Source organism: Oxyura jamaicensis, chromosome 1 (assembly GCF_011077185.1).
Source record: "Oxyura jamaicensis isolate SHBP4307 breed ruddy duck chromosome 1, BPBGC_Ojam_1.0, whole genome shotgun sequence".
NCBI lineage: Eukaryota > Metazoa > Chordata > Aves > Anseriformes > Anatidae > Oxyura > Oxyura jamaicensis.
In genome coordinates this window covers 15,489,419-15,511,247 of record NC_048893.1, presented here as the reverse complement: position 1 = coordinate 15,511,247, position 21,829 = coordinate 15,489,419, and the positions used below count along the sequence as shown (strand labels likewise).

Genomic DNA, 21,829 nt, shown 5'->3' with positions numbered 1-21,829 from the left:
GGCTCCCATGCTGGCTCTCCTGATTTGGCACATGAACAGGCAGAAAGCAACCCACTTCTTTTTTGGATTCCTGTTCTGCAAATTGACTTGACGTAGCTAGCCCAATGCACGCTAGGACAAACGAGGAAAATCATGAAAATGCCAATCAAAGGGCTAATCAGACCATGGCCTTTCAGCAAGAGCAAACTCTGACTGGCTTAGGTGTACCGTCAAGTATCTTAAGCTGTTAAATATATCTAGGCTGGCTTGGATGCATCAATACCTTAAGCTACAAAGCGTTAAATATTATTTCTCCTTAAACTTTTGCTTTGCTGGATAGAAGGGGTAGTTGATTAACAATTAAATTATAGGCCTAAACTTACTAATTTTTAATGTATTCAGAAAGACAAACAGAACTTTGCAGGGTCAACAGAATCTACATTTATTACTGTTTTTATTTTTGTAAATAATTTGCTTAGTGTAGTCTGACAAAGCAGTCTGGACGAGGGGAAAAAATGTGGTCCTGTAGGGCGATGGCATAGTCCCTCTCTGTCAACAGACCTAAATCACCTCCTTGACTGAATGATGCTATGGAGTCTACAGCTCTTGAAATCATTCCCAGTAAATCCACCCAGGAAAACAGCTCCCACAGTAAATCACTTTCATAATTTAACTCGGAGTACAAGACAACAGTAACAAACTAGTTACAAGTTCTACACCGATGAAGTAAACTCACTAGAATTAAAAACTGAGAACCCAGGTTTGGAATGTGTGTATCAGTTGTTACACAGCGATCTTTTCATTAATATTTCTTTTATATTAACCAGACCAAACTGATGATTTACACATGTTCAAAAAAGGCTGTGGTTTAAGCATACCTGTCTGCTGTTATTTTAAGCTACTAAAACCAATGTCAGCAGTTGAGCCAGCAAACCTGATGATATACTCCAGGTACCAATTGGACTGTCAGAAAATGAAAACAAGTCTTTTGTTTTCCACAGTCATTCTCCCATGCTGATGTTACTCACATTTTATTTCAAAAAGACTCGAGCCCTTTCACAGCTTCATCTCTTAAGAATGCCACACATTTCCCTTTAGAAAGGGTAACACATTCCGTAAAACCATCTTCCTATCAAGAAATCAGCACACCCGCTTTTCTTGAATAGTTTATTTTTATAAACCTTGTCATTCCCTTGGTATTTGCTAAGTATTGGCTAGATCCTAGAAAAAAGGGCTGCAGGGGACCTCTAACCAATTCTTTAAGATTGGTTACAACATTCCAGAAGAAGGATTTGAATCCACTATTATGTCATAAGAATGCTCCATCACAGGGCTACAGTACAAAAGACCTAAAACCTCAGAACATCAGGAAAAAAATACAAACAGATATACAGTTTTATACATGTCCCAGAGAAACAATAAAGCATAACAGTAAACTACAGACTGCTACCTAATTAGGACAGTAATTTGTCTTAATCAGGATGCCTGTGATCAAATGATACTCACACAGGGCACTTGGACCCGGTGACTGCTGGAAATCAGCATTCTCTTTAGCTCCCTTTGATGCTCCTTCCTAACGATGGTTCTGCAAAGCAAAATTAGTTCAACATTTCTTTTGGAATGCCATGTAAATTACACCCACAATGTAAAGTGAGTAAATCTATGGTGCAAAGTTCTCTATGAACTCTGTACCTGGAACCAAGCCTTCAGATGTCACCATTGCCACTCAGTGTTACACAGTAAAAGAACCTCTCGTTATCCTTTAAACCTAACGCTAAAGTAACTCAGCAATACAGCAATACCTCAGCACTACATTGCATCTGATGACATTAGATAGTCTGGTGCTAACCCCACCGTAGCACCATCCAAACTGACCTTAATCATTGCTCGGCACATCACTGACACCTCTGCTCCACACTGCACCTCTGCACACATTGCTGGGTGCCATGATGCACCCCCATTCCTTTTCCCAAACGCTGGGCAATGACTATCCCATTAGTAGAAACAGAGCACTGCAGACAGTTTGTAGAAACTTTCCTTTTTTTTCTAGGCCATCAGCAATACTCCACACTACAGAGACAGAAAAAGCTGGCAGTAGTATCATTAAAAGCATATTGTCCCTCAAATTCAGGTGTCAAATCAAATCAAGGTAGGGTTGATAAAAAATATCTGAAACCTATTGAGGGATAGCAAAACATTTGTTAAGAAAAAGTAAGTAAAATTTCCAAACTTTCTGTTGATGATCAGCTTAAGGTACTGGCAAAAGTCATTTTTTCTCATTAGGAAAATGGACAGAAATGGCAATGGTAAATTCTGCTTAGCACAGCCAAGATAATCTCTGCCCTTAGAATACAGCCCAGATTACCCCCACATCCAAGCTTGCTCATTTATGGTTAAAGCTCAGGTGTGATGAAACAACTCAGTTCTACACCACATTCTGTTGAGATCCATGGGGAGCTGCAACGTGTTTTTACATCTTAAGAAGTCCACTTTTTCATTCAAAATAAATTTATTTCCACATTTTTGCTAAACATCTTTTGTTGACATTCTGCAAACAATACTGTCTAATAAGGTACCCATTTTTTCTTCCTGTGGAGTAATCTTGTACATCTGCAGGAAAAAAAAAGAACAAGAAAAACATGAAAGCTGTGGAAGGAAGAAAAGTTCATTGCATACATTTAAAAAAATACACACACAAAGATTTCCCCCTTGAAAATAAAAATGAATCTGGAATTCATTTTTATGTTTCAATTTCCTGACAACATTAAGAATTTGATAACTTAAAATTTGTGATGTCAGAGCATTAGGACTACAACTTTTTTTTCCACAGTAAAAAAGAATTACAAGAAAAAGTTGCACATAAAACAAGTTTTCAGTCATACTAAAGAAAAACAAACCCTATGTGAATTATGTAATTTGAAGCATACAAATAGACAATTATATACGTTATTTCTTTTCTCTACCCCGTCATCTCTTTTGGTTACATACCTTTTTAACTTTGGCAGTGTCTGTCAGCTGGGAAAGTTCATCTAGAGCAACCTGTTGGCCTTCTATGTGAGATGCTACATCTTCCAAATTTACAGGTTTTTCTCTGTCTACAACCAGTACAACAAGTACTGCTGTGTCACCGTCTGAAATGCCAAATTTTTTAAATGCATCTGAAATCTAAGAAAAGATGAAAAATATCAAAACATTACAAGTCATTTTCTCACTACATCTAAGCAACCTTTTTGGTTACTGGATCAAATAAACCCGAAGTATAAATTAACAAACGTTTTATGATAATGGAATTCTGATGAGCTACAAGAGATTACAGAATATTAGCGTTAGTAAAAATAACAGTAATTTCTATTAGTATGCCAGGTAAACTGTTAGGTGGATACCTGTATTTAGTCTGGCTGCAGGGATATTAGCAAGCTTCTTTGGCAAAAATGATATTTGATCAGTAAATCTTACGTTGTTGTTTGGTGAAAGGCTGAAAATAATTTCTGCGTTGAGAGATCTGGTCTTCATTTTACCTATCGTTTGTAGATGAACTGCTTTGTTGGCTGCCACAAGAACTTGAAAAGGATCTACAATCTGTAAAATACGACATAAGTTAAGTAGAAATTCAACGTATTTTGAATTCTGAAAAAAAAATCTGACCAACTGATTTTGATGGCCTGAGTCCGCAATTGCAAGAGTGAGCCATACAGTATTCTGCAAGTTTTTAGCAATTCTTGTTCTTCCAAAGTGAATGGGATTGCTTACTGAGAGGGACAACGCTTGATGTAAAAATGACTACACTCCCTGTCAGGTTACTGAAATTTTTTTGAAAAACAATCACGTTATTAAATCTTTTATGTGCAAGTTGACAGATTCATTTTTTTTTCTTCATGAATACTGCTTTGCTAATTCTAGCAATGACAAAAAATCGGCTCAGAAAGTAGCAAGGAGTTTGAATGAGAAAAAAGGCTCCAACCACCGCTGAAATTTGACAAGAGCACTAAGGAGCTAATACTACATTTTGCAGGTCGAGTTAGATTTAAGTAACTACAGGAAATCGGATGCCACGGGAACCAAGAAGACGCTCTTTTACGCCTCTCATCCTTCCCGGGCGGCATGTTTTACACAGAGGAGCCCTGCACGACGCTGAAGGGACCCGCAGGGGCTGCCGCGGGCAGCAGGCCCGTGCCGGGCCCGACATGGCGGCTGCAGAGGGGCCCCCAGCGGCCCTCCGCACCGCGCCCCGCTAGCACCGGGGACCCCCTCACCATGGCGGGGTTGAGGAGCGCTCCTTCCACAGCCCCCTCCATGGCTTTCCTCCGCAGTGCGGCCGCGTTCTGCACGCCGTTGAAGAGGAGGAGGGCGACACTGCGGCCGGGGAACAGCTCCAGCTCCTGCTGCAGCTCCAGCCCCGTCTTACGGGGCGCCTCCATGCCGCCCGCCCTGCCCGAGGCTGGGCGGCCGGGGGGCTGCTGCCCGCAGGGCTACGGGGCCCTCTCGCCCCGCTCTCACGGCAAACAGAGCCCTCGGGTGCTCTGCGGGTGCTGGTGAAGGGGGAAAAGCCGGCTGCGGCACCCCTCAAAACCCACGACCCGCCTGCAGCACCCCTCGCTCCCCCCTCCACAGCAGCGGGTGCCTGCACGTGGCTCCTCCTCTTCCTCCGTCCATCCTTCCTTCCTTCTGTCCGTCCTCCCCTCCCCGGAAGGGCAGCCCCTTCCCGGCCGGCAGCATGGAGGGCGTGGAGGCGTACGGCTTCTCCGCCGCCATGAGCGGCGCCTTCCTCGTCTCCTCCCTGCTGTTCGCGGCGTTCAACCGCCGCCTGCGGGAGCCCTACATGGACGAGGTCTTCCACGTCCCCCAGGCACAAGCTTACTGCCACGGCCGCTTCCTGCAGGTGCCCCGGCTCCCTGCTCTCCCCCGGGCTCGGCTGCGCTCCGAGCCCAGCCCGGTTGTTGCCGCGGGTGGGACGAGCGAGGGCGGTGGGACGCGAGGTCATCCCAGAAGATTTTGGGCTAAGAACGCCTGAAGTCTAGTAAAAGGCCTTTTTTTTTTTTTTTTTTTTTTTTTTTTTCCTTAGAAACAGTGGTCAGACATTGGAATGGGTTGCCCAGGGAGGTGGTGGAGTCACCGTCCCTGGGGGTGTTCAAGGAGAGGTTGGACGTGGTGCTTAGGGACATGGTTAGTGGGTGACATTGGTGGTAGGGGGTGGTTGGACCAGGAGATCTTGGAGGGCTTTTCCAACCACGATTCCCTGATGCACACGATGAAACAGGGCATGGGTTGGAATTGTATATCCCAACCCTGCTGCATGTCTCAGGTCTGGTTGTCGCGTGACAGATCTCTGTCACGGACCTTTGACCCTCTCTTTCTTTGTCCCTGTTCTCCAGTGGGACCCCATGATCACAACCCTGCCGGGCCTGTACCTGCTGTCGGTCGGCGTGGTGAAGCCCGCAGCCTGGCTCTTCGGGTGGTCGGGAGCCATCGTGTGCTCCACAGGAATGCTCAGGTTTATCAACCTCCTTTTCAGCGCTGGCAACTTCTACCTGCTGTATTTACTGCTCTTAAAGATCCACCAGAAAAATAAGGTACGGTCAGAGTGGGATAATTTTATGTACTAGTACAAAAGACTTGTTGACTGTGTGTGTTTATTTCACTACATATATGAGCTACTGTCTGTCAGTTTTAAGTAACTGCAGGTACTCCTACCAGTTTGGTCATTCATTTTCTCTTAAAAAAAAATAGTATTTTTTGTCTGTCAGGGTGTTATCCTCTAAAGCTTTAGCATTATGCATTACTATAAGTAGTGCCATTGAATGCACATAAAATGATTAGATAATAACTCATCTAGTTGGTTAAGGGTCTCCAGAAAACATCAGCCACCAAATCTTGAATGCAGCCCTGTAAGCTGTGTGTGAACCAAAATGTGTTCTTTAGAAATGTACCACATTTGATATTAATTTTTATAAATGGAGAATAATACAAGTTAGAAGGGATCTCAGGAGGTCTCTAGCACAAAGCAGGCAAGCCTTGAGATCAGACCAGGTTGCTCAGGGCGGGGACTGGAAAAATCTCCAAGGATGGAGCGCGGCTGCACAACCTCTGTGGGCAACCTGTTCCACTGCCTGACTGGCCTCATGATGGAAAAGGTGGTGTTTTTTTTTTTTTTTTTTTTTTTTTTTTTTTTAAAGGCCATCCTGAAACTCTCATTTTCTCTTGTTCTCCCACCATGCACCATTTGAGGAGCCTGGCTCCATTTACCTTGCTTTACCTTAACCTCCTGTTAGGTACTGGTAGGCTGCCGTTCAGACACCCCAAAGCCATCTGTTTTCCAGGCTGAACAAGGCCAGCTCCTGCAGCCTCTTCTCCAGGGCCAGGTGCTTCAGCCCTTGTCTCTCCTGGTAGCCCTTTGTCCTTGGCCCAGTTTAGTGATGGCTTTTTTTTATTGTGGAGCACAAAACTGGACATGGTATACTAAATGCAGCCTGACAAATATAGAGTAAAAAGGGATAGTCGCTTTCCTTGATCTGCTGCTACCCTCTTGTTAATGCAGCTCAAGAGGTTCTTGCTGTTTCTTTGCTGCCAGTGCATGCTGCTGGCTCATGTTCACCTTGCTGCCTGCTGAGACTCCCAGGTCACCTTCCAAAAAGCAGCAGATCATCAGCAACTTAATGCTCTGGCTGTATCATTGTAGGGCATTCTTTTTTCCCAGATATAGGCATTTACATTTGCCCTTGTTGAATTTCATAAGATTTCTGTTGCACCCTTTCTCTGGTCTGTGTACATCTCTCTGTGTAGCAGCCCTTCCCTTGAGCATTCCGTCCAAGTCCCCGCAGGTCAGCATCATCTGCAAATGTGATGAAGTTATTCTCTGTTGTTTCAGATCATTAAGTAAGATGTTAAATAGGACAGGTCCTAGTATAGATCTCTGCAATATTCTTCTTACCTTTGGATAGAGTGATCCAGCCAGTGTTTTTATCTGTCTAGTTGTCCACCCATCCAGACCATAACAGTCCGACTTGGATACAAGACTATTGTATTTTTAAAATGGTGGAGTATCTGCCACTGTTGTGGGTAAATTTTTACAGTGGTTAATGGCCTATTTAAAACCTTTTGTCTTAGTGGAAGCTCTTTAGTTTCTTTTTTAACTGTAAGAACCTTTTTTCTCGTTCTCTGATAATTCAAGCATTCCTTTACTGTAAAGAAAATTTCCTCTGTGTTTTCTTACAGAAGACTCTTCATGTTTAAGCACAGCATAAGACAACAGAACTAGGTCAAATTCAATAAATTGTTTCTTTTTCTGGTACACTCAAGTTTATGTTTGGGGGTAGGAAAATAAATGTAAGAAAACAGAAGTTTTCTTGATAGTAGTATAAGCATGAGGAAATGTGCTTGTGTTGTTGCCACATCTTTGAGTTCTGTTTTCTCTGTTCTCTTTCTGTATGGTGGTGACTGATGCCACACTACATCCTTCAAAAACATGCAGCATTTTTTTAAGACTGTGAATGGCATCATGTGATGTAGTGATTGGCATAATTGGGAGTTTTTAACTGTATGGTCTCCTACCTTCTTTAAGGTTTCTTTTTTAACTTGTGAATTATAATGAAAATAAAAAACAAAAGCTGCACTGAAGATTAGTTCACCGAACTTGAACAGTCCCTTTCATGTGCTGGCTTCAGAAGATGCAATAGTAAAAGCATAGAATGATGTGTTCTGCTGTCTCACTAACAGAACCTGGTGATGAGATTTGCAGGGGCATAGAGCACAGTTTCCACCCCCCCTCCTTTTCTTTTGGTTGTTATTATAGTGCTTTTATCCTAGGTATGCGAGCAGTTATACTACCTCAATAATTTTAATACCACAAATATGTGAACACTTGACATATGAAAGGAGTTGGTGTGTTTTATTTGCCATGTTTTTATCTCACCAGCAATAATGTGCCATGTTCTCATTTGTCTTTTACCATTGTATCGTCCAGCACTCTGTATTAACACAGCAGGAGCTTAACAAAACTGTAGTGTGTGCTTGTGCAGCAATAGAATCAAAGAGCATTAGAGATGCTGTATTGTGGTAATTGAATTCTCACAAATAATACATAAATTTATTGGATGTTACTAATCACATTTTTCTGCTTTTTCTCTAGGCCGTGTCTGGTTTCCAGAGAATTTTGTCTTCATTAACTCTTGCAACATTTCCCACCCTTTATTTTTTTACATTCCTTTATTATACGGACCCGGGATCAGTATTTTTTACTCTCTTTGCATATTTAATGTGCCTTTACGGTAACCATAAAGCTTCAGCTCTGCTCGGATTTTGTGGCTTCATGTTTCGTCAGACAAATATTGTGTGGACAGTTTTTTGTGCTGGAAATGTTGTTGCAGAGAAGCTAAATGAAGCCTGGAAGACAGAGTTACTGAAAAAGAAAGATGAAAAAATGACTGCCAGGAAAGGATCCTTTTCAGATCTGATCAGAGTATTGAAGTTTCTTATTGAATATCTTACATCGCCTAAAAACTTACTTACGCTTGTTGCTTTAACTTGGCCGTATATCATATTAGTAACTGCGTTCTTTGTTTTTGTCTTCGTCAATGGTGGGATAGTTGTTGGTGACAGAAGTAGCCACGAAGCCTGTTTGCACTTTCCTCAGCTGTTCTATTTTCTGTCCTTTACTCTCTTTTTTTCCTTCCCTCATTTACTGACCCCTACTAAAATCAGCAAATTCCTGCTGTCCTTGCGGAAGCACCCCATGCGGTACAGCTTAATCACCGTCATCTCTTTATTCCTGGTTTGGAAGTTTACCTACGTTCATAAGTATTTACTAGCAGATAACAGACATTACACGTTCTATGTCTGGAGAAAAATCTTCCAAAGGCACGAGCTTGTTAAATATGCGTTAGTTCCAGCCTATATATTTGCTGGCTGGAGTTTTTTTGATACACTAAAAACAAAACCGGTATTCTGGACCTTAATGTATTTTGTATGTTTATTAGCAGTCACTGTTCCTCAAAAGCTCCTAGAATTTCGTTACTTTATTTTGCCATTCTTAATATACAGGCTCAATATTCCATTTCCCTCTCTTTACAGACAACTCCTTGAGTTGGCTTTTTATATTGTTGTGAACGTGGTAGCTTTTTCTCTTTTTCTAAACAAAACATTTCAATGGCCAAATAGCGTGGAAGCCCAGAGGTTTATGTGGTGACATTTTTTTTTTTAACCTTCATACCCTTAGGAAAACCCAGTACCATTTCAAGACTGTGGACTCTGGAATGAAGTACTGTGTTTTGCGTTATGTATGAACCTTTTTTTTCCCCAGTGAGGATCGGGGAAGGAAGGAAGTTGCTTCTGTTCTTGGAACTGAATGTGAGGTCTGATACCTCGTAAGGTGAAGGTAATACAAATATTGAGTTTCTGAGCTCCTGGAATTAACAAATTCAGTAGGAGAGGAAATTTAAGAACACTTTCCAGTAATTAATGTGAAATATGGGGGATGTTTACAGTCATTTCACATTATAATATATTCTCTACTGTACTTGAAGATATGACAGTTTATGTTTCAGAGGCTTCTCTTTAAGACAGAATATCTAAGTGTTTAACCTTCTTGTTACTTCTGGGTGCATGTTTACTCATTGGAACGGGCCGCTTCCATCTACGGCTGCTAAAGGTCAAGGTATGAAACACTGCTAAAGTAGAATGTTTTCAAAAACACCTACGTCCCACTGAATTTTCATGAGTTTTTTTGTCAATAAACGCTTACATTAGTTTTGCAAACAGAATGTAGGCTCTTTAATGATTAGGACATTTTGAAAATTTTACTTCAAACTGATATTTAGAAAATACAGTGGAAGCTGTATGCGTGTACCTTCTTTGGGGGAATAAATGTTATTGTACAACAAAAGATAAATTGCAGTTGATAATGTGGCCTATTAGAAGGGGAGCAATTTATGTGTGTCAGACTGAAATGTGTCGCTACACAGTGGAATGCAGTATAATGAATACCCTTTTAAATAATAAGGCTTTTATGTCCTGAAGTTCTGTGCTTGCAGATTTGTATTGAAGTGTAGGATATGAGTACACTCCCAAGTTGAACTCAGTGTTTCTAAGATCTTTGACATGCAATCTTAAATAAGCACTAATGGCATTACTGAATTGTTCTTTTAAATGTTTTTCTTATATATATACAAACCTAATGGAACAAGGGAGTATATATTTTGTTTTACAAAGGTAAAATACAATGTATATGATTTTTTTTAAAGCACCTAGTGCATTATCTTCAGAATAAAAGAAGTTTGAGAACTGTAATGGTTCCTGTCAGTAAATGTCTTTAATTAGACTAAAAAAATATTTGATCACTTGAAGTTAACAGTTAAGCGGTTTTATAAATATAACTAAATTATGTGCTGGGGAGATCCAAAGCGTCGCATACTGTTTAACATCTCTAAGGTCTTTCTTGCCCTGTAATGAAAATACTGCAGTCACATCTATGCAAACATATTATCTTACTGCCACTCCAGTCACTCTGAAATGGAATTGCGCTTCGAAAGGTCAGTACTCACAGCAGTACTGTTACTGTTTTTTCTCTTTATAGTATACAGATCAATGTTCTGGCTCTGAGCCCTTCTCTTTACCAACACCATGAGGAGCATGCTTGGCTCGGATTCTCCTGTCCACCGTCTTTACGGCCCCGTTTCTTCTAAGGAAACCTTAAAGCTACTCAATGAGTAGGTTTATTTATATTGCATTTGAAACATTTGCCAGGTCACTGCTTTCTTTTTGCCCTGTTGCCAGTATGGTAATTTGTAGACAACGTGCGTATAATAGGGAAAGCAATTTTCCATCACTCCCTGTTTGGCTTTATATCAAGTTGACAGGCCAAGAGAAGCCTGAGTTGGCTTGCTTTTCAAGCATCTAGCATGGTTCTTGCAGAAGCCAGGATGCTGTGCAGTGATTTTATTGTGATGGATTTTGGGGGGAAGTCTTGTATGCCTTCTGCATCCAGGTTTGTTTTTGTATAACATTCCAGTGAAAATGTAAACAAGGTAAAGAGCATATGCGTGTTTCAGTACAACTGCATTTGTGTCCTCAACTTGTAATACTGAATGAGTTGGAAGGGTAACCTGGGAAGTGATGGGGCTCTGGACTGAATTTTGACCTGTCTTCTAGATCTCTGATTTTTTATTTTTTTAGCTTATATAGAGGAGTTGTTGTTCGTCCCCTCGACAAAATGAAAACACTACTGTACTTCTATAGGGCATGGCTGTTTTATTTTGTCCATGATGTCTGTCAACGTTGGTATTTGAATGCCTTAAATAATCAACACTGTTAATGATGACATACTTACCCTCAACTGAGATAGCAGCCACGTTTCCAGTGAAAAGAAATGAGTTTAGATAAATACTATTTAATGCAACGATACATTTCTTTCGTAAAGAAGAGTGAATGCAAAAGGCTTACAAAATTTAGAATAAAATGTCTTTCTAATGACCATGTTACAAGATACTAGAAAAATCACCTATACAGAGTTTTCTGTGAGCTGTTTTGTTAGTTTGTTTGGTTTTTAAGAATGTTATAAGACAGCATAATATTTTATAATGGGATTTATCAATGTACTTGTATGTTTTAATTGAACTGTACAATTCTTCTCAATGTTTTTTGCTAAGTTAAATCAGGCTGGGTTGAAATAAGTTTTAATAAATAGGAAAATCCATAGATTACTAAAACATGAAACAAGAAATTTGCTTTTGGAGTAAAGCTGTATTTTCACTTTTGCTGATGAGCCAGAGGGACTCTACAGGTAACATTCAGTGTTAGTCTGATCCAGTTTCATAAATCAAGATGGTTGTAATTACATCGTGATTAATCACAAAGAAAGTGTTTCTTAGACATTTCACAAATAGCAGTAGCAGTTTTAAAATCTAGATATAAGAATTAGTTTAACATATTTTTATAATCTAGGAGCATCTCTTGGAAAATTCATCTTCGTATTTTACTTCTGCAATATTTCCACTGTAGCTGTTTGCAATGCATGACCTATTCGGTGTAAAGACATGCAGAAAGGGCTGTGTTTATCCTGGTTTTGTTGCCATGGTCTTCTAGCTTCAGGAGGAATTACTTCTGGTTAATTCCTGCGCTGGTGTAAATTGGCAATGAAATTACTTCCAACAGCATTAAAACAATTATTACTGTAAATTTTATTAATCAGCTATCCATTTAGAGAAAAAGCTGCAGTCATTTGTTGAAATGTAATGTCTGAGATTAAAAGAAAATGTAGCTAACAATTTTATAATTGCTGTTGGAAAAATAAAGGCTCAGGTTCAGTCTTTCAGAGACAGAAAGAAGGTGATTTTTCAGTCATTCTCAGAAGAACCCAAGCAGAGAACTGAACAGCCACAGTATGGCTGAATTGTTTTGAGGTGAAAAATACAAGAAATGTAATGGATGACTTTTAAAGTTACATATAGGTGGTTATTTGGGAAGGTAGGTTGATTGTTTGTTAACAGTTTGTAATCTGTATTTTCTGTTATTTGTGAGTATTCTCTATTGTGTTTGTTCCTATAAAGTCCTTTGACAACATGTTTTGTTTAAAATTAGCATGAATATTACACCAAAAGCAATATGCAGAAATTATATATATATATTTATCTATTACTTTGTTTGCAAGTAGATAAACCAGGTGGATTACTGCTGTTAAAAATACTGTAGGAAAAAGTCTTCTATAGTCTAAAGTCTAAAAGTCTTCTAAAGTCTAGAGGCAGACTGTTGATTTTTGTTCTGGGAATGCTGGTTTGCATTTTTTCACAAGGTGGCAGCCTTGTGCCGTCCTGTTCCGTGACCAACTGCTTAATGTAATGCTGCTTGAAATCACAGCATCAGGTTTTTTAGCCTGGCTATTTCCTGAGAATTAGAAAACTTCAAGTTCTGTCATGGCTGATTGCTTGTCTCAGTAACTAGTTTAGCTAAAATGTCCTTGTTTTTAATTATCAATTTAGAGTGTATGATAAGTTTTAGAAGAAGCACTGGTTTTGCTCATCTTTAAAATGTACTTGATATTTTTATTTATTTATTAAGTTTTTGTGTCTGGTAGATGACAGAAATGAAATTTGAAAGCTTACTCTTGACATGATGTCAGTATTTTAAACAATATAGTTGCTTAGAAAGTTAGATGGATTTCCTTCTGCTATTTTATTACTGGCTTTTACAGATTCTTACTTTATTCACGTGGTCCATTCATTGTAATTTAAAATAAATAAATTGAAGGACAAACTGAGGAAAGCAAAGTAATTATACTTCTGAGACTGACACATGGTGATTTTCTGAAATATTCGCTCTCTTTGTTAATGATGCGCATATAAAGTACTAATGTTCACAGCCCTGTAGTAGCTGACACGCTGCATTTTAAATGCATCATCTGCTTTTTGTGTAATGAAAAAGCCTATAGCCAGAGTCCATGAAAATAACTGCTTCCAATTACCTCAGATTCTTTGTTTCTATTCACTGCCCTGTTTTATTTTTATTTTTATTTTTTTCCTCCTTAAAAAAGCTTTGCTTTCCTTGTTGGACTGGATATGCTTTTTATTTTTGATTCGGTGACATTTGTATGTCAGCTGAGACATCTTTTATAGGAAAAAAAAATATCCCTCCCAAAAGTATGCTTTAGATGAATCCAGAGAATTGGTTTTTACTAGCAAGCATCATTTTGCAGACAAAAGGAATCTCTCCATGAGACAGAAATGCTAACCTAGCTAGCAGCGTGTAGCTAAAATGTCCTTATTTTGTGAGTTTTCGTCACTGGGCTTTGTGCTTAATCTTAGAGCGTGCTCAGGACCTCATGTTGTTCCTTAGCTCCAGGGAAAGTTGGAATTTCAGGAGCAGGAAGCAAAAGGGAAAGGACTGCTACAGACAATTGCTGTTGCAACACTACCAGCAGCAGAAATGGATGGGATGCTCTGGGGCACTGCTGCATTTAGCAGTGCTCTGTAGCTTGGTTTTAAGCATGTGGTGGTATGGGAGAGGTTTGCTGTACCTGAGGGAAAATGTCTTCTCCAGCTGGAAGGTGAGGCTGCTTGTTGCTGGAGCTGGCCTGATCACTGGTAGAATGATCTTGCTAAACTTGAGAATTAATTGGTTTATCAAACAATGTTTCTGGTACTTAGATGTGGATCTGTAAGCTGTCCTTAATGTCTTCAAGAAATGTTGTGAGCCTTCTTGAATTGCACCCCTGTGTCGGTAGTGGGGAAGGGGTTGCTTTTGTTTTCAGATCGTTCGTTGTCCAGATACTCTGCTGTTTTTATAAAGCAACAATTGTCATATCTTAAAAAATAAACACTTTGAAAACAGTCTTTGCATGTGCTTTATTTCCCGGTTTGACGTAGATGTAAAATAATACACCGTGCGTTTGACTGGAATCGGTATGAATTGGTATTAATGGTAGCACTATGTCTTTTCAAAGATGTAATTGCAGAAGTTCGTGTCCTTAGCTACCTTCAGCTCTTCTCTAACAAGATTAGGTTTCCGTGTTTTCATATCAACTGTCCTAGAAGTATTGTCATAGAAATAATCTTGTGCATACGCAGTGCAAAAGGAATGTTTATGGTGATTATCGCTGACAAGAGTCTCTAATTTTAGGGCACTGCTTCAGACCTGCACATTTCAGACACGTAAATTGTGCTGCATTTTCCTGGGTTCCCTTCGAATCTCAAACAAAACATTGCCTGGTTGAATTGGAATCTAAATGACAAGCTCAAAAAGAACAAAGGAGAGACGCCCAGGAATATTACTGATTTCACAGAGAGCATTTTGCCCTCTGGGTCAGTGCTGAGCAAATGCCACAGCATTGGTGGTGGGTGGGAGGAGGCACTTCAAAACTGTAGTGCTGACAAGGAGCAGCCAGCCTGCTTTTTATCTAACGTTTTCTTTGTTTCATATAGGATTCCTTACTCACTGCTCCGCGCACTTGTGCACTGTGATAGCACCCTATGCTTCTCATTACCAAGGGCATTATTTTATGGTAGTAGTCCATTGGGATAGCTGTGAAGGTGGGAATTCATCTGCCAGACTTCTTGTCAAAGCTACCTGCTGCTGGGACCTACTTTCCAGAGCCTGGTGTGTTTTGGCAGTGTCTTGTGAGCTGGGGAGGCCCCCACAGCCAGCATTTAGGCCAGAATAACCAAGGTTTGAGCTGATTTCCCTGGCAACCACTCTGCTGGCTAAATGTGAAAACTTTCAGCTCAGTGTGAAATGTTAGCGTGTTTTCAAAGTCTCAAGACATTTTGGGGAATAACTTTCCCTGTCCAGTTCCAGTCTCACAGAAGAACCAGCAACATGTCAAATGAAAAGGAATTTATTTGCTGATTATTACTATAATCAGCATACAGTTGGATGTGTCTGTGCTAAAAATAGACTGGTACAGATTTGCTTCAAGAACAGCGAGTTTTGTTCAATTAATTATCACTAAGATGGAAACATTTTCTGCATTCTTTTCTGAAATGGGGAAGAGCAATAGCTCATTGCTAAAAAGCCAAAAGAAAAACTTGCCCTTTCCTAAAGAATTAAGAAGAAATAATGTTTGGGATTTTGGGGCTATCTGATGTCTGGAGGGAGCTTTAAGTTTGCCTTCAAGATAAATACTATTAATTTCCCTCCTCCCTCCTTTGCTGCTTGTATCATATACACTGCTTAAATTTTGGAGGGGGCGGCGGAGGAGGCGGCGTTGTAATGGCCTAATCCAGCTGATGCATGGCAGCAGGCCATCGAACTTCATCCAGCAACTTCCACCGAGAGGGAATTAGCTTCCAAATTACGTGAGTCCCGTGGAGTTTAATATCTTGTGGCTGAAGTGGAGCACATCTTCTGAAAACACACTCTATTTAATGCCATCAAGTAGTGATGAATTTCCTATACCCTCTGACAAACTTTTTCAAAGATATAATAACCTTTACTAGTAAAAAAGCCAAACAACTTTTTTCCTCTGGTTATTGGCTTTATGCTACATCTGTGTGCAGACAAATCTCCCAGTTTTCGTCTTGTACCTCTGGATATACACAACGTCGCTTCCATTTATGCTTCTACATGCAGATCACAACCCACCAATGTCTTAACCTACTGACCTGCAGGACTCTTGCCTTCCAGGTTGTTTTTTTTTTTTTTTTCTTGTGGCTCTGTGTTTTTTTTCCTCTTTTTTCCTCTTTTTTTTTTTTTTTCCCCCAGCATGTGAACAAACATGATCACCAGAACTGATGACAGAACAATACTTTTGAGCTTTTCTGGTTTTCTTCCTATTTTATTCTGTTTTTGTTTGTTTGTTTTGTTTTGTATAGAAGCAGTATCATCAATGTAGGCATACATACCTTGCTCTGCTTAGCCAAGGCAAGCTCCATGGCACCTTGTATGGATACCCTTAGTTTGAACAGCGTGCTGGTTATCTTATAGGTGAAGCATTGCTTTTGGACTTCTAAGGTCATGGTAATGGAAAAATACCAAAACATATTATATTTTTTGGTATTTTTAGCATAAGTATTGTATTTTTCACAGAATAGTCTAGGTTGGAAGAGACCTCCAAGATCACCAAGTCCAACCTCTGACCTAACACTAACAAGTCCTCCACTAAACCATATCCCTAAGCTCTACATCTAAACGTCTTTTAAAGACCTCCAGGGATGGTGACTCAACCACTTCCCTGGGCAGCCTATTCCAGTGACTAACAACCCGTTCAGTAAAGAAGTTCTTCCTAATATCCAACCTAAACCTCCCCTGGCGCAACTTTAGCCCATTCCCCCTCGTCCTGTCAACAGGCACATGGGAGAATAGACCAACTGCCACCTCGCTACAGCCTCCTTTCAGGTACCTGTAGAGTGCGATTTTTGGGTATTTTTAGCATAAACTTGCTAACAAGACCCATAACAACTGCTTTGCTGTGGCCAGAGAAGGGAACAGCAGGTGAGGTTTGGCCAAGCAGCTAATGATTTGGCTGTTTCCCCTCCCCTAGAACTTCTTAAATGCTTAGGGAGGAAAATTGGGTAGACTGTCTGCTGTCTTGGTCTCTAGAGCCAGGGCTAGCTTGGATAGCTTGCAGTTGCATTGAGAAGTTTCTTTTATTTGCCTTGAGATAGGATTTCTTTGTGGAGCTTGAGCACATCATTTTTTGTTTTCTGTCCTGTTTGAAGTAGAGGTATCCAGATGATGAAGACGGGGCAGCTCTGGAAGAAGACAACCTATCCTTTTCCTTAGACTGATTAAATCAAATTGCAGTTGCCATGATAGTGCTATAACTACTCTCTAACCCATAGAGCCAGTCCGCTTGAGGGTTTATGGCTTTGTTTGATTCATTTTAACTTGGCAAGAAACCTTTGATTTCTAAAACCAAATTAACTCCACTGCCACCAAAATTGGTGGGCACATTCCTCTTGCGTTTTCAAATCCTAGCTTTATAATTAAAACTTTGTGAACAGGGAGCCTTTCTGTAAAATAAATGTCAATCTTGTCAGCAATTAAGGCTTCTATAAACCTTGGCATACAATTATGGCACAGATCAGTTAATGTAAGTTGTTTGTGACTGAATCTGAGTCAAAGATGCTAAACACTTGCAAAGATTCCAACTTGCTATTTAAGTCATACATAATAGAGGAGTTGATGCTCTTGAATTTTCTTGCCCATCATTTTACTGGAGAGTAAGCAAACAAACAAGAAAAAGCTTTAAAGTCAGCTATAAAATCTTGATAGTCTGCAGTTACTCAGGAAAAAAAAAAAAAAAGTCAAAATCAGCTGGTAGTCAACACCTTTCTGTAAGCAGCACTAAGAGATTTCTGGTAGTTTTTGCTATGATGGATCTCAGGATAAACATTCTTCAGCCCTTTTTGTGTTTTATTTTTGTAGGATCCTCTATCCTGTATTTGGCTTTATTAGCTCTTAAATGAACACCTGATCTGGGGGTCTTTTTAACGAAGGTAAAGGAGAGTATACATTTACGTGAGTGAGTGGTTCTGCACACGTTTTTAACAGCTAGGAACTTGCAGTCTGTAGCATCAGCATATGTGGTAAGATGTTTAATTACATGACACCAAGGTAGTTATTCAAAATTGCAAGGAACATTGAGAAAGATCCCTACTCCTGCTTCTGCAATGCTGTTGCAATGTTAATGCCAGAGTTAGAAATGGACCTATACACTGTAATGGAAATGCAGGCAACGGCACTTGTTGACAGCCTACATTCAATACTTTATTTTCTCATTAAATCTAACATAAAGTAAGCAGAATAATTGGGAATCAAATTTAACCTTTAATGTTACTCTGAAAATGTATGGATATTGACATTTTTTTTGGTGCTTTGAACATATACTTCTGAGGCAGAGTTGAGGAAGATAATTACAATCTAACTCTTTTCCATTACTCACACACTAAGTTAATTGAAATTGTTGTAAGTACAACTTCATGAGATGGATCTATTTTCATTTCAATACTGCATTCTCCAAGGACACTATCTAGAGGATCTAAATCAACAGGAACTTGCACACTAAAGAAATAATAATGCCTTCTTCAAACACTTCAACTGCATACTCTCAATCTTACAAACCGAAAAAGCAGTCATGAAGACCCTGAAGATTTTTGGATTTGGGATATTTAGTAAAATGCATAATGATATTAAAGAAATGAAATAAAACTCACAGTAGTGACTACTTCTTAATACAAATCTACCATTTAATATTTAGAACAATCAAACAATATAGGGAAATAAGCTGAAAAGCTTTTTTTGTAATATTTTTTCTACCTTATCAGAGCTGACAATAGAAAACAGATGTGCACTGAATCTAAAAAAGTAGGACCTAATTGTGCAGGTGTTCATCAACATTTATATGGGCCTAAATACCTTAACAAATCTGATCTTTTTCTTTGAATCTTCATTAGGACTTCTGTATTTTGATAGCAAATTTGATTTCATTATTTATGATAACATATTTGATAACAATTAAGAAGTGAGGGCTGTGCCTGGTGGTCCCATGAAGGAGAAGAAAGATTAAAGTAATCCTGCGTGTGTCTACAGGGTGTCTGGGCCAGGAATATATTCTGTGGTAATGGCAACCCCGCTTCACCCTCAGAATGCAGTTTCATCCCTCTGTAGGATGAACCCATTCCTCCCATCATAGGCCATCACTCTTCCCACCTCAGGCCTATCTTTGCCTGACCCAAGGACCCTTCATTCCTGCCACCCACCTTCAGCAACTGAGCAAATTCCTGCACGTTTTATCACTTAAGCAGAGCTCCCTAGGCCTTTCATTCCTGGTTTCCATGCTGTGAACTTCTCAAGCCCTCAATTCTCATTCCTAAATCCCCCTCTTCTGGAGATCCCCATTTCTCTTGCCCTGTCTCTCCACATCATGGCTCCTACACCTGCTGCAGCTGCTCGACCGTTCTTCCTTTGGTGCAACTTTCTCTTCCTCACCTAAGCATGTGCCACAGGCCATCTGCACTCATACTGCCCTCATACTGACCACCTGGCATGCTGAGGCCATCCCCTTGCCTCATTTTTGCTGCTGAGAAACAGAATCCAGAGTTCATTCTGGCAAGGACTTCAAGAAATCTAAACGTAGGCTGTACCATGTGTGATGATCCTGCCTAGCTGTCGGAAGCAAAATTTGCAGAGGGGGGCTTTGCTGGTTTTGATTTTCACAGCTGTGGTAGGGCCTCTCCAGATGATCGCACCGTTTTAGCTGGGAGGAGCTGACAGCTCTTTGGCCTTGTCTTGAGATGGCAGCTACAAAGTGGCTGAGCTCAGCAGACTGCAGTGCTCCACCCTCAACAAGTGTTACAGACAGCCCCAAAATTACCTGTCACTTGTTAGCCCGAGCCCTTAGGCTTCCTCATCTGAGATGTTGTGGTGTCCCAACCTACTCGTCCTGGAGATGTGTAGCTCTTGAGCAACCCAAGATCCAGGGGCTGCATTTCAATGTTTTCAGAACTTGCTAATGTTTTAATATTTTCAGTGTTTTCAGAACTTGCTAAGACTAGATCTAGTATAAACTGTGTCACTAAACCACCGCTGAAAGATGTTTTCAAAGACACAAATACATACCTGCCAGTCACAAGCACTGAATTATTATGATTGAAGCTCCAAAGTTCTATGGCTTAAAACCAAAGGAAAGGACAATTTCTGTGATGTGTTCCGAATGTCTCAGACTCAGAGATTCACTAAATGTAGTTTTGTTAAAAGTGGCATTGATATGGAAAACCGAAGTATGCCAGATGACCTTGTAACACTTTTTCAGAGGTGCTCTTTTTTGTTCTGTGCAGCTGTGCAGTGTCCCACCGGAGCTGCTTGAGACAGAATGAGATAATGCACAAAAGGATATTTCTTCACTAGAAATATGCCTACAGAATATATTTCACTTTTCATTGCTCTCCATGCACATGTATCTCTGTAAAAGATTTTCAAAACTTTTTTTTTTTTTTTTTTTTTTTTTTTTTTTCTGGTGAGACAGATTCTCTCGGTGGCCCATTATAGTTTGATGTTCTTCAAAATGCATGAGTGCAGCTGCTGTTAGAGGATAAGTGGCATTTGGAAATGACTTTTTTTCTTTCATTTCTAGTTGCTTTCTTCTTTTTGTATTTCATCTGTGATATGTGGCAAACTAGTCTCGTTGTCTTTCCTCTTACTGGAGAAGGGTACTTTTTCCAATTTTGTGTTACCTTTTATTTTTTTCCTACATCTTATGGCAAAAACAAATGTTTTAGTATAAAGTGAAGATAAGAGTTAATTAGGTAGAACTGTGTTGTTCTCTCATTCCTTTTTTATTTATTTATTTTTAATTCGCAATATTTAAAATCTGTTTAGGGTACATATATCCCAATGAAGAGTTATAACCAGTGCTTTTCAAAGGAAATGTCTTGTATAGCTCTCTTCCTTTGAGGATTCAAAAAAAGAAAAGTCCTCACTGAAGGAAAAACATTAGACTGAAGATTAATCTTTTATCACTAATGATAAAAGACACTTTGGTTGGAAATAGAGAGGTTGTAAAAACTGACCTTCACATTTTGGCTCCTCTCACAAGGCACAAACTGGTGTTATTCTCCTCTTGGATGGCAAGAGTCAATATCACAGAATCACAGAATCATCTAATATCCTCTAATCTCTGCTGCTCCTATAAAACCTTCACTTTATTGGTCCCCTTAAAAATAATTTGCAAATAATACATATACAAAAAATAACACTTCTGGACAATTAATAAAAAAAAAAAAAAAGGGTAAATGAAGAGAAGCCAGGGTATTAAGTAGTGCTGGCTGTTAACAGATCTTTGAGTTTCCAGCATTCTAATAAGGTTATTTCCTGCCATCTGAAGAGGTCCTTCACAGGAGTGAGCAGGGTTGCCATGATGGTGTGCAAGAAGTCCACACACCTGTTGCAATACCTTCTGTGTTTCCTGGAGAGCTGACCTCCCACCAGCTGAGCCCAGACCTTGGCTTTTCTGATTATAAGTTTATCTTGCTCTCACCTCGCCCTGGTTCAGGGCAAATTGCCCATTTGGCATTTTTATAGTAGCTATTTCTTCTGATCTCTTCTGGCATTTTCTGCCATCATAGCTAAGTTATGCTGAATAGCAAAATCTGCTAATGGAACCGGGGCAAAAACAGCAAAGAAGCCACTGGCTGGGGTCAAACATGACTATGGGGCTTACAACAGGGCTCTGCAGCAGCTGGAAATGGTAAGGGGGGCAGGAAATCACTGGAAAAGTTCAAGCAAGTGTTATGCTATATCTGTAGGCAAATTAAGCTACTGGAAAGGAATATAGCCTCTAGTGGGAATTCTAGATGTATCAGACACAAAGCTAACATGGATTTTTTTTTTTTTTTTAAACAGAAAAATACATATAATACCTTATTGT

At 39.8% G+C, this 21,829-nt stretch overlaps 3 protein-coding genes across 4 annotated transcripts in view; 1 reads left to right on the top strand and 2 right to left on the bottom strand.

Annotated features, from left to right (window-relative positions):
- The window catches only part of GTSE1 (G2 and S-phase expressed 1), a 33,014-nt gene extending 20,411 nt beyond the window's left edge, over nucleotides 1-12,603 (bottom strand). Inside the window, exon 1 of the mRNA XM_035315462.1 lies at nucleotides 12,582-12,603. The gene's annotated coding sequence lies outside the window, so the exon portion shown is untranslated. The remainder of the gene's footprint in view (nucleotides 1-12,581) is intronic.
- Nucleotides 994-4,576, bottom strand: TPRKB (TP53RK binding protein). The gene is made up of 4 exons (XM_035315468.1): nucleotides 4,233-4,576; nucleotides 3,436-3,558; nucleotides 2,968-3,144; nucleotides 994-2,589 (listed from the first exon to the last, which is right to left on the bottom strand). Exons 1-4 carry the CDS (start codon nucleotides 4,395-4,397, stop codon nucleotides 2,506-2,508), a joined length of 549 nt encoding a protein of 182 aa, XP_035171359.1. The 5' UTR covers nucleotides 4,398-4,576; the 3' UTR covers nucleotides 994-2,505.
- LOC118160624 (putative Dol-P-Glc:Glc(2)Man(9)GlcNAc(2)-PP-Dol alpha-1,2-glucosyltransferase) overlaps nucleotides 4,617-21,829 on the top strand; it is a 28,032-nt gene continuing 10,819 nt past the window's right edge. The window contains exons 1-3 of one of the 2 annotated variants that reach the window (XM_035315464.1): nucleotides 4,617-4,858; nucleotides 5,352-5,549; nucleotides 8,105-13,204. In XM_035315464.1, the coding sequence (XP_035171355.1) occupies nucleotides 4,694-4,858; nucleotides 5,352-5,549; nucleotides 8,105-9,160 (1,419 nt within the window). In that variant the 5' untranslated portion in view covers nucleotides 4,617-4,693 and the 3' untranslated portion in view covers nucleotides 9,161-13,204. Of the gene's footprint in view, nucleotides 4,859-5,351; nucleotides 5,550-8,104; nucleotides 13,205-21,829 lie in introns of those variants that run through there. The other variant, XM_035315465.1, reaches the window with a different exon arrangement.

Bases quoted from the DNA above. Each gene is read 5' to 3' on its own strand.
- TPRKB (XM_035315468.1), bottom strand. From the start codon at position 4,397: ATGGAGGCGCCCCGTAAGACGGGGCTGGAGCTGCAGCAGGAGCTGGAG. The intron at 3,145-3,435 runs GTAAGATTTACT...ATCTTTTCTTAG, and splicing joins GCCTTTCACCAAACAACAAC to ATTTCAGATGCATTTAAAAA. The intron at 2,590-2,967 runs GTATGTAACCAA...TTTTTCCTGCAG, and splicing joins ACACTGCCAAAGTTAAAAAG to ATGTACAAGATTACTCCACA.